This window comes from Dromiciops gliroides, chromosome 5 (genome assembly GCF_019393635.1).
Source record: "Dromiciops gliroides isolate mDroGli1 chromosome 5, mDroGli1.pri, whole genome shotgun sequence".
NCBI lineage: Eukaryota > Metazoa > Chordata > Mammalia > Microbiotheria > Microbiotheriidae > Dromiciops > Dromiciops gliroides.
In genome coordinates this window covers 419,461-431,255 of record NC_057865.1, presented here as the reverse complement: position 1 = coordinate 431,255, position 11,795 = coordinate 419,461, and the positions used below count along the sequence as shown (strand labels likewise).

At 42.3% G+C, this 11,795-nt stretch overlaps 1 protein-coding gene across 7 annotated transcripts in view; it reads left to right on the top strand.

The window, feature by feature from the left end:
* Positions 1-5: 5 nt before the first annotated feature.
* SGCE (sarcoglycan epsilon) overlaps positions 6-11,795 on the top strand; it is a 53,366-nt gene continuing 41,576 nt past the window's right edge. For 2 of the 7 annotated variants that reach the window (XM_043968909.1, XM_043968903.1), the window contains exon 1: positions 6-181. In XM_043968909.1, coding sequence (XP_043824844.1) covers positions 97-181 — 85 coding nt within the window. In that variant the 5' untranslated portion in view covers positions 6-96. The remainder of the gene's footprint in view (positions 182-11,795) is intronic. The other 5 variants (XM_043968908.1, XM_043968910.1, XM_043968905.1 and 2 more) reach the window with 5 other exon arrangements.

The following is an 11,795-nucleotide window of genomic DNA, read 5'->3' as shown; positions in this document are numbered from 1 at the left end:
GGAGGAGGCCGAGAGCAAGGCCGGCCGGGCCGGGCGGGGCTGAGCACGGCCGAGTGGAGTGAGGAGCCTGGGCTGAGCCCGAGACTGAGGAGGAAGATGCTGCGGGCTCCCGGAGGAGCAGGGGGGGGCCCCTGCGTGGGCAGGAGCCCCGCCACCGCCGCCGCCCTGCTGTTGCTCACAGGTGCGTCTGCTGCCCCCAGGATCCCCGGTGAAGGACGGGGTGGGGTGTGTGGGGAAGATGGGCGGCCAAACAGGATCCCACCCCACCCGTGTCCCGCGTGGGCCAGATGGGCGGCTTAGCGCCCTCCCCCCGCCTCCATCTTGACGGCCCGCTCGGTGGGCTATGCCGACCCCCATTTCTCTTCCCAGGCCTGTGCCCCTGGGCACCTTTCCCGCCCCCCCCCGCACCCACTCGTGTTGGAAAATATTAGCGATCTCCCCCTCCCGCCCCTTGCGTTCCAGTGCTACAGCTGCTGCAGCCGCCCTTCTTTCCTCCCCTTCCTTCTCCTTTCCCCCTCTCTTCCTGAGGCCACAGTGCAAACTCAGGAGCCAGGGAGTTTGGAGGGGAGGTATACCCAGTGACATCCCAATGTTCCCCAGGAGTCTCCCTCCGGACGCTCCTCGCCCTACCCCACCCAACCCGCCCATGCAGCCTGCTGGCACCCACTTCAACAGTCCTCCCCTGCCCCTAGAAGTTGCTGCCTGTAGCCCAGGCCAGCCGTTCTGGGCTCTCTGGGGCTTCTGAACACGAACCTCCCATGCTTTATCTGACCAAGTTGTGTACTGGGCTTGCCCAAGTCTCGGTCTTCTCTTCTTTGCTTTGGTTTGCAGAGAAATGCCCACTGTGTGTGGCCCCTCTTTACCTGTTATTCCTCTCTCTATTGGCCATGTTTCCCAATATAACTCAGAATTATACTGCAGGTTGACGTTCTTTATCCACTTAGTCTTTCCCGTGTGGATGGTTAGGCCAAACCTAGTTAGTGGCCCACCTCATCCCAGAGGCTTTCCCATGATGGGGGGTTTGAGGGGGCAGGCATGATGTCACAGCCAATTTGACTCTTGGGTGTCTCTTCCATTTCAAGCCAGTAACTTTGGTGAGTTTAACCCTAATATTGCCCAACCCTGCTCCATTAATCATCGCAAAGTCTTAAAACCCTAGATAATAGGTTATTTCTGTTATTGCATCTTTCAAGTAATTTTTTACATGGGTAATCTTGTCGTTTGTACACACACACACACACACACACACACACACACACACCCCTCATCTCCCTCTTGGTCAGGAAATAAGGAAAATAAATTAGGGAAAAACAATCTGGTTCCTCTTAGAATTCCTGAGGACACAGTTAAGCTGCTTGGGCTGAGCTCTCTCATACCCCTTCCCTCAATCCTATGGGATTGGGCCCTTGGTCTCTGTTTGACAAACTGGGCTTCCTTTTCCTTCGTTCTCCTTGCAGACACAAAAACCAAGTTCTCCCCTGAGACGCTGCTCCCCTGGCCCACCTTCTTCAGTACAAAGATTGTTTTTTCTCCTTCCTGCCCCCCTTCCATACACTTAGCTGGTGCTGGGGGCAATGGTAGGCACCCCCTACTTCAACTTTCCTTTACTCCATGATCCCAGCTGGCCACCCAGACCCATGTGGCTATTGTCACCCAGCCCCTCAGTCATTCTCCCTGGTTCCCAGTCTCCCTGTCCACCTTAGCCACTGCCCTTCTTAGTCCACAGGAATGGTCCTACCTTTGAACTTGAAAGTGTCCTACAGCCATGTCCCAGAGCACTAACCTTCTCTTGTGATTACAGCCTCCTGTACATCATTCTCCCTGGGCCTCACCCTTTCTAGCCTCCAATCAATCCCTCCATCTTTCTATCTCCCCAGGCCAAGCCCTACTGCTCTGGCCTCATTTTAGACTCTGGGTACGCTTTAGCTAACCAGTTCATTAGGACACTGTCCATGGTCCTTGTACCCACTGTCTTCTCCAAACCTCAGCTCTGGGTTCCTCCCCCATTGTGCTTCTCTGATGCCTCCTTGGTCCTCCCTAGCCTAGGCCAGTCCTCTTACTCTTTGCTGGCCAGCTCTCCATCATAGTTCTCACAGCGTCTGGTGCAAACCTTCTCATCTATCACCACATCCCTGCCTGTGGCCATTGAGGACCTCACCTCCTTTGAAGAAATGGAGATGAGAACATCAGTCTCCCATAGTTCTCCTTTGCTCTGGGTTCAGAGGAAGAGGCAGCCATTCTTTTGTCTTGTTATCCCTGCCCATCTTCTTTGGAAGTTTCCCCTCCTGTCACTCCCTCCGATGCCATCACTTTTTTTTATTCTTGTGTTTTTTAATTTTTATCGATTTTTTGTCCTAAGATTAACTTTATTTTCAAATGATAAAAGTCAAAGATTACCTTCTGCCTCCCTTCCCTAGAAAGCCATTCCTTATAACAAAGACAAAAAAAAAAAAGAATGAGAGAGAAAGAAACAAATAAAAAGAGGGCTGGGGAACAATTCAGCTAAACTAACCCATACCTGGATTATGCCTTTACAATACATGAGACATTCCACAAGTGTAGTCCCTGCCTGAGCATCAGGTGGTGGGTGGGGTGAAAAATGGCATTTTCTCAGCAGCAGTTTTGTTTTACTGTTCATTTAATTTGTATGTAGGATTTTTCTGGTTTTGCTTCCTTCACTTTGTATCAGTTCATTTAAGTTTTCCCTGGCTTCTCTGAATTCTTCATATTCATTTTTTTCTTATGGCCAAGTAATATGACATTATTTTCATGCACCACAATTCTGCCATTCTCCAATCAATGGAGGCCAAGTTTGTTTCCAGTTCTATGTTACCACAAAAAGGCCTGCTAAGAATATTTTTCTGTAAATGAGACTTCCCTTCCTCCTTTTCTCCCTCCCTCCCTCCTTCCTTATATGCCTAGTAGTGAGTGGGATCTCTGAGTCCAAGGTTATGGATATTTAAGTCACTTTATTGACTGACTAAAAAATTGTTTCCAAAATTATTAGACCAATTCAACAGCTCCACCAACAGTGCATTAGTGTGCTCACCTTTCCACAGCACCCCCAATATCGACTAATGCTGTCCTTTGTCATCTTCCCAACTTTCTGAGTGGGTATGAGGTGAAATCACAGGGTTGATTTTTCTTCTAATTTCTCTTATTAATTATTTGTACTATTATTCATATGATTGTTAATAATTTGCATTCTTTTGAGAACTGTGTTCATCTCCTTTGACCAATGGATATGATATATCCATTGGGAAATGGCTGGTCCTCAGTAGTGTATATATGTATATGTGTCCGGTTCCTACCGCTGTTCCAATATCAGGCACTCGTCAGAGACATTTTATGCAAAACATTTTTTTCCCATAAGTTTCCCTTCGTGTCTTAGTTATAGTGACTCTGTTGCTTACAAAAGCCTTTATAGTTTCATGCAATCAAAATCATTTATTTCAGCTTTCATGCTCATTTCTTTCTGTTTTTTGGTTAATACCTCTCTGCTGCAGCTATAGAAGGTAGTTGAGCTTACTCTTTTCATTTTTTAGGGTGTAAGCTTTAATATTGAGATCACATGGCCATTTTGAGCTTATTTCTCTCTAATATTCCATCTCCTCTTTATCCACGATCTCCTTCCTTTGCTGCTCTACAAACATGCCCAGTTCTCTCCATTTCTGATAAAAACCCATCCCTTTGTGCCACTCTGCCCTTAATCTACCAACCCTTATATCTCTTTCAGTTCACAAACTCCTAGAAAAAAGTTTTCCACACTTGTTAACTTCTACTTTATTGCCTTCCATTGGCTTACATTTTTTTAAAATTTTAACATTTAAAAAATGTTTGAGTTCAAAATTCTGTTTAGACCCTCCCCCTCCCATTGAGAAGTCATGCAATATGATGCACATTATACATGTGGAAAAATGCAAAACATATTTACATATTAGCCATATTGAAAAAAAAACAAACAAGAAAAATAAAGTGAAAAAGAATCCGCTTCAGTCTGCACTCAGATTTTATCAGCCCTCTCTGGCGGGGGAGAATGTTTTTCATCATGGGGTCTTTTGGAATTTCCTGGGCTCATGGTATTGATCTGAGTAGCTAAGTTATTCCTAGCTGATTATCATTACAATAATGCTGTTAGTGTGTACAATGTTTTCCTGATTTTAGTCATTTCACTTTGCATCAGTTCATATAGGTCTTCATATAGGTTCATATAGCACTCTTGTGCTGTAAAAATAAGGAGGGGGGGCAGCTAGGTGGCGCAGTGGATAGAGCACCGGCCCTGCATTCAGGAGTACCTGAGTTCAAATCCGGCCTCAGACACTTGACACTTACTAGCTGTGTGACCCTTGGCAAGTCACTTAACCCCCATTGCCCCGCAAATAATAATAATAATAATAATAATAATAATAAGGGGTAGTCCCAGATTTTTTCTGAAACCATCCCTCTCATCACGTTTTACAGCACAATAGTATTTCATCACAATCATATATTACAACTTGTTCTGTCACTGTCCCTTTGATGAGCTTCCCCTCAGTTTCCAATTCTTGGCCACCACAAAAAGAACTGCTGTACATATTTTTATACCTTTGGGTCCTTTTCCTTTTTCTTTGCTCCCTTTGAGATACAGACCTACTAGAGTGTTGTTGTGTCAGAGAGTATGCCTGTTGTTATATCCTTTTGAGCATCGTTCCAACCTGCTCTCCAGAATGGTTGGATCAGTTCACAACTCCACATTATTTCATATGACTATAAATAGTTTTGATTTCTTCTTTTGAAAACTGCCTGTTCAGATCCTTTGGCCATTAGTCAATTGGGGAATGAATTTTATTTTTATAAATTTGGCTCAGTTCCCTATAGATTTGAGAAATGAGGTCTTTATTAGAGAAACTTGTTATAAAATTTCTCCCCATTTCCCTGCTTTCCTTCTAATTTTGGCTGTTTTGGTTTTGTTTGGGAGAACACTTTTTAATTTTATGTGACCAGAATTATCTATTTTATCTTCTGTGATCCTATATCTTATTTGGTCATAAACTCCTCTCTTCTTCATTGATCTGACAAGTAAACTATTTCATGCTCACCTAATTTGCTTATGGTATCACCCTAACAACAACAGTCTAAATCATGTGGCCATTTTGACCTTATCTTGACATATGGTATGACGTATGTTGGTCTATGCCAAGTTTATGCCATATTGCTTTCCAATTTTCCCAGCAATTTCTGTTGAATGGTGAGTTCTTGACCCCAAAGCTAGAGTCTTTGGGTTTATCAAACACTAGATTACTGTGGTCATTTGCTACTGTATATTGTATACCTAATCTATTCCACTGATCCACTATTTCTTAGCCATTATGAGATTATTTTGATGATTACCACTTTTGTAATACAGTTTGAGATCTGGTATGGCTAGGCCACCTTCCTTCAAGTTTGTTTTCATTGATTCTTCCCTTGATATTCTTGACCTTTTGTTCTTCCAGATGAATTTTATTATTTTTTCTATCTCTATAATTGTTATTTTATAAATAATTTTAATTTATTTATAATTTACTTATAAATTAAAATTTTATAATACATTATATATTATAAATATATTTTCTGATATTTTACAATATAATTATATTTATATTTGTACTAGTTTGTAGCTATTAGTTATAAATAATGACAATAAAATTAGTTTGGTTGGTATGACACTGAATAAGTAAATTAATTTAGGTAGAACTATAATTCTTATGATATTGGCTTGCCCTACCCATGAACAATTAATCCTTTTTCTATTTGTTTAGATCTGTCTTTATGTGTAAAATGTTTTGTTGGTAATATATAGAAATGCTAGTGATTTCTATGCTAACGATTTATCCTGCAACTTTGCTAAAGTTGTTGTTTCAACTAATTTTTAGTTGATTCTCCAAGGATCCTCTAAGTAAACAATCATCATTTACAAAGAGTGATAGCTTTGTTTTCTTGCTACTTATTCATTTTCTTCCATTTATTTTTCTTTTGCTTTATTGCTATAGCTAACATTTCAAGTACCATATTGAATCATAGTGGTGATAATAGACTTCCTTGCATCACCCCTGATCTTATTAGGAAGGCTTCTAGTTTATCCCCATTATGGATGATGCTTGTTCTTGGTTTTATAGGTAGACACTACTTATCATTTTAAGATTCCTATGGTTTCCTGTGTTTTAAATAGGAATGGGTATTGTATTTTGTCAAGTGTTTTCTGCATCTATTGAGATAATCATATGATTTTTGTTGTTTATTAATATATGCAATTATACTTCTAGTTTTCCTAATATTGAATCAGCCCACATTCCTGGTAGAAATCCCCCCATTGCTCTACTCTCCTTGCTGGTGTTTTGTTTAGACCTTTTGCATCAATATTCATTAGGGAAATTGGTCTAAGGTTTTCTTTTTCTGTTTTTGCTTTCTCTTGTTTAGGCATCAAAACCATATTCATGTCATAAAATAATTTCTTTACCTATTTTGTCAAATAGTTTATATAGCATTGGAATTAATTGTTGTTGTTTGTCCTTCGTTCTGGAAGAGGACCATGACATTGGGGTGATGTCATGATTTGCAGTGAATTGGATTTAAGTGAGGGAGGGCTGTGCAAGGTCACCAGCCTCACTCTCTCCTCCAGAGCCATTTGGGTCCAGTGGCAAGATAGATAGATAGATAGATAGATAGATAGATAGATAGATAGATAGATAGATAGATAGATAGATAGATAGATAGATAGATAGATAGATAGATAGATATTCAATTGGATAGGTTTTTCACTTTTAAATTTTATTTTATTTTTTAAATAAACATTTTTATTTATAGTTTTGAGTTCCAATTTTTATCCCTCCCTTTCCCCCTCCCTGAGGCAGCAAGCAATCAGACATGGGTTATACATGTATGATTATGTAAAACATGACCATAGTAGTCATTTTGTATAAGAAAACTTGAATAAAAGAAAAAATGAAAGAAAGTGAATAATTGCATGCTTCGGTCTGTGTTCCATCAATATAAGTCCTTTTTCTGGAGGTGGATAGTATGCTTCATCAATAGTCCTTTGGGATTGTCTTAGATCATTCCATTGTTGAGAATAGTTGTCATTCACAATTCTTCATCCAACAATATTGCTGTCTCTGTGTATGACATTCTCTTGGTCTGCTCACTTCACTATACATCAGTTTATAAAAGTCCTTCCAGGCTTTTCTGATATCATTCTGCTTGTCATTTCTTAGAGCACAAGAATATTCCATAACCATAACATACCACAGCTTGTGTAGCCATTGCCCAATAGATGGGCATTCCTTTGATTTCCAATTCTTAGGCACCACAAAAAGAGCTGCTATGAATATTTTTGTACAAATAGGTATTTTTCTCTTTTTGGAGATATCTACCCAGCAGTGGTAATACTGGATCAAAGGGTATGTACAGTTCTATAGCTCTTTGGGCATAGTCAGATGGATGTTTTTTAAGGCAATTGGGGTTAAGTGATTTGCCCAGGATCACACTGCCTGTAAGTATCCAAGGCGAGATTTGAACTCATTCTCTTGACTCCAGGGCCAGTGCTCAATCCACTGTACCACCCAGCTGCTCCCAATTTGAATGAATTATTCTTTAAATGGTTGGTAGAATTGGCTTGTAAATCCATCTGGCCTTGCAGGGTTTTTCTTAGGGAGCCCTTTTATGACTTGTTCAATTTCTCTTTCTTTCTTTCTTTCTTTCTTTCTTTCTTTCTTTCTTTCTTTCTTTCTTTCTTTCTTTCTTTCTTTCTTTCTTTCTTTCTTTCTTTCTTTCTTTCTTTCTAAGGATTGGGTTATTTAAATACTTTATTTCCTCTTCTGTTAATCTGGACAATTTCTATTTATAATTTTGCAAGTATTCATCCATTTTCTCATAGATTGTCAGCGTTATTGGCATATAATTTGGCAAAATAGCTCCCAATCATTGTTTTAATTTTATCTTTATTGGTGTTGCATTTACCTATTTCATTTTTGATACTGGAAATTTGGTTTTCTTTTTCTTTCCTTCTTTTTATCTAATTAACAAATGTTTTAGCTAATTTATTGGGTATTTTACCATTAAAACCAGTATGATCATGTTGCTCCTCTGCTCACTATACTTCCAAAGCTCCCTATCCCTTCTAGGGTCATATACCGGATCTCTCTTTGTGTCATTTAAAGCCTCATTCCACCTGAAAGACCTTATAACCTTATTATACATTCCTTACCTTGCGAGTTCTATGGGCCTTCTTACTGCACCCAGTGCTACTTCTCACACACAGCACTCCGTTTTTTATCTTTCTCCCTTCACACAGCTGGGCCTCCATACCTGGAATGCATTCTTTCTTCACCTTTATCTCTCAAACTCTTGTTTTGCTTCCAAATTCACCTGTATCCAGCATGGTCTTCTAAGGAAGCTTTCCCTGACTCGCTAGCTCCTGAATCCCTCCTGCCTCGCCTTCTCCAGAAATGACTTTGTGTTTGTGTGGGGGGTTATGTGTGATGTGTGTATATGCATGGCAGATGCATATGTGCATGTGTGTGATGTGTGTATGACATATGTAGATGCTCATGTGTGTGTATGACATGTATATGTGCATGATGTGTGATGTATGGGGTGTGTGTGTATGTATTCTGAGCCCCACAGCTGAGCCCACCCTTCAGTGCCCCAGGCATCTCTCTGTTTGTTGTAGAGAAGGTGCTCACCTGCATTGCTGGGAATTTACTCTACCAATGAAATCCCTAGGACAGTCCCTGTCCCTATTAACATGCTTCTGTGTGTACATGTTGTCTCCTCTGGCAGAATGTAAGCACTTTGAGCTCTGGAACTGTTTCACTTGGGGTTTTGAGTCCTCCTACAATGCCTGGCATCTGGTAACAAATACCTGTTGAGCCTCAAGTCTTCCCCCTCAGACAATCAGTGGCCAAGCCTGGTCAATAGTGCTACGACTTCTCTCGCCTCTGGTCTCTTCTCTCCACTCCCATGTGCAGGCCTTTGGGGATCTGCCCAAGTGCCATCTCTTCCAAGAGGCTTGTCTCGATTTCTCTACTAATTTAGTGGCTTGCCGCGCCCCCCCCCCCCATGATTCTGTGTGTTTTCATATAGACAGAATTTACTTTTCTGTTTTACTTTACTTTATTTCTCTTGTTCCCTTCCCCCATCCCCACCTCACAGTGGAATGTAAGGGTAGGCCCTGGCCTCCTCCTGTAGCCCCCCTTGTCTCGAACAGGGTGCCTGACACACAGTAGCTCCTCAGTGTCTATCGATGACTACGTTTGGCATGCTTAGGAGACACCTTGTAGGAAAGGGCTTCACTTTCCCAAGTCAGATGCACTTTCTGGGTGACATCTGTCCTGGCCCACATTTTCTCAATCGAATTATGGAAGCCGAGCTCCTATAACTGAAAACACATTTCCAGTGAAGCTTCTCAAGCAGTGATCGGCAGCATGTGGGTGGATGAAATTGCTGGCAGCAACGTTAATAACATGCCCCAAACGCCATCTTACTGGCCCCCCCCTCTGAGAACTGGGTTCGTTTTTGTGGTCTTAAGAAAGTGCAGAGACTAAGAGTTCGTTGTAATCTTGGAAGGAGTTTGGATGTAGCACTCAGAGGGGTTGGAGAGTCCCCCCTAGATAACTCTCTGGGAGAGTCTGAGAGAGACTGGGAGAGTTAACTGTTCGCCTGGAGAAGCCTAAGGGGACACACGGAGAGAACAGAGAACTGACCTAGGTTAACTCTTCCATTCCTGACGGGAAGCCAGCTGAGTTAGCATTTATTCTGAGGAGAATCCCCGAGGGGCCGAAACCATCCAATTTCTGTTTGGGGAGGGACAGTTAACTGACATTTCTGAGAAGTCAGAGGCGCTGAGCCAGCTTCATGCTGAAATGAACGAAGTGACTGGTCTGTGGCTCCCATGTGTTGGAGGAGTTGGCAGCTGGCAGTGGGTGAGAGGAATTCTATCTCATCTAGAGCTTCTTTGCCCTGCTTTCTTAAGGCACAGGGGCATTCCGTCTGTGACTTTCCACCCAGCTGATACTTGGATTATTTTTGACTGTTCCTAAATTACATGGGCTATGGCACTCAAGTTGGTCAAAATCAGTGAGTTTTGAGTCTGAGACTGAAAGAAGAAAAAGCCACAGGAAAACAGCGTTTCCGATTTTAGGGGGGCCCTCCATCCATGAATGGGTGACTTTGCATTTTAAGTGATTTCGGAGGGATTCCCAGAACACCCCCCTACAGTGATTGCCCTTGGACCAAGTGGGCAAAAGAAGGAAGAAAGTGACCGATCGATACTTGTTCAAAAAGAGGGTCTTGGGCTACTGGGGGGGGGTGTTTGTCCCTGGGAGCAGCTTTGAGGGGTCATTCATCTGCATTATGTATGGTAGACACACATTGCCCAGTAGGGTCATTACATGGGGTCAGTGTCCATGGCTATTGAATTAAGCTAAAATGGAGGAATGGGCTGACTAAAATTAAGTGAAGGCCAATTCAATATGCCCTTATTTGGTACCTCCTGGGTGCAAGGTACCCTGTTGGGCTTGATGGGGGTGGGGGCTGTCCAAAGACAAGCATGGTAAACACTCTTTACATTCTATGAGAGAGGAAACTCTTTCCCATTGGAAAGCTGAAGAAAACCACATTACCTCATTCCACTACCATTGGAAGCATTTGTTTCCAATACAGAAGAGTGGCTTTCATAACCATCCCATAGCATAGATCACCCAGCAACACCTGAGAGGCCTTTCTTGAATGGGGGAGGGTTGTCAACATGAAAAAATGCTTTTCCTTCTGGGGAAAATGTTCCCATTTGTAGCTCTTGGTGGTGTTCGGGTTAGGGGGTGGGCAGCCACATTCATCCTTGGAAGGGTTGCTGAACTTCATTTTAAGAGGTCCCTACAGTATCCCAGGCCAGTGCTCCTGGTCATTAGTGGAGTGGCCTGCTCTCAGCAGCAGCAGAGCTCAGCTCTGTCCTAGGCAGCTGGCACAAAGGGAGGAGGACCTGAGGGGAGCTTAGCAGCCACTTCCTGGGCAAACCAGGGCAGTCCAGGTCCCCTACGATACAGGAGAAAGGACATTCTCAGGAAGGGAGCGTCTTCTCCTGGGTCTCCCAGCTGACATCTAGTCTCATCCAGCTTGATTTTGTTGTAATTGGGCCACATCTAAAGTGAATGTCCTTGTTCTTTTGAACAACTGAAGGCTACTGAGTGGCCACGGTGGGCAAAGAGCTGGCCTGGAATTGGGAGACCAGAGTTTGCATCCTGCCTCCTTCTCTTCCTAGTTGTGTGATCCTGGGCAAATCATACTCAGCCTCAATTTCACTCTCTGCAAAATGGGGATAATCATTGCCCCTTCTTTCCAAAGTTGTTCTGAGGCTCATATTGAGCTGATATAGGTAAAGTGCTTTGTAAACTTTAAAAAACAGTATTAGTGTTTGTTATGAAGATTACTAAAGTGTTATTTGAATGAAGGAAGCATAATTTGTACTTATAAACCCTGGAGATTCTAGTTTGTTTGCATTAATGCGAGGCTTTACAAGGTGAATTTTCATCAACTCAGTGTCTTTCCCAGCCTTTTCTCATTTACTATCATAGACATGTTATTCTGCTGATCCTCTTCGTTTGGAAGTTCTAGAAGCAGCATTCCATGAACCATCCAGTCAGGTCTTGGGGAATCTGGAGGAGTTTTGCAATCCTTTCAAAATCTCATTTGGCCAAGAGTTGGAACTGATTTCTTAGTCATGGAATTTTATTCAGTTGTTACCTTCACCTCCTCTAATAACGACAATACCAACCAATATA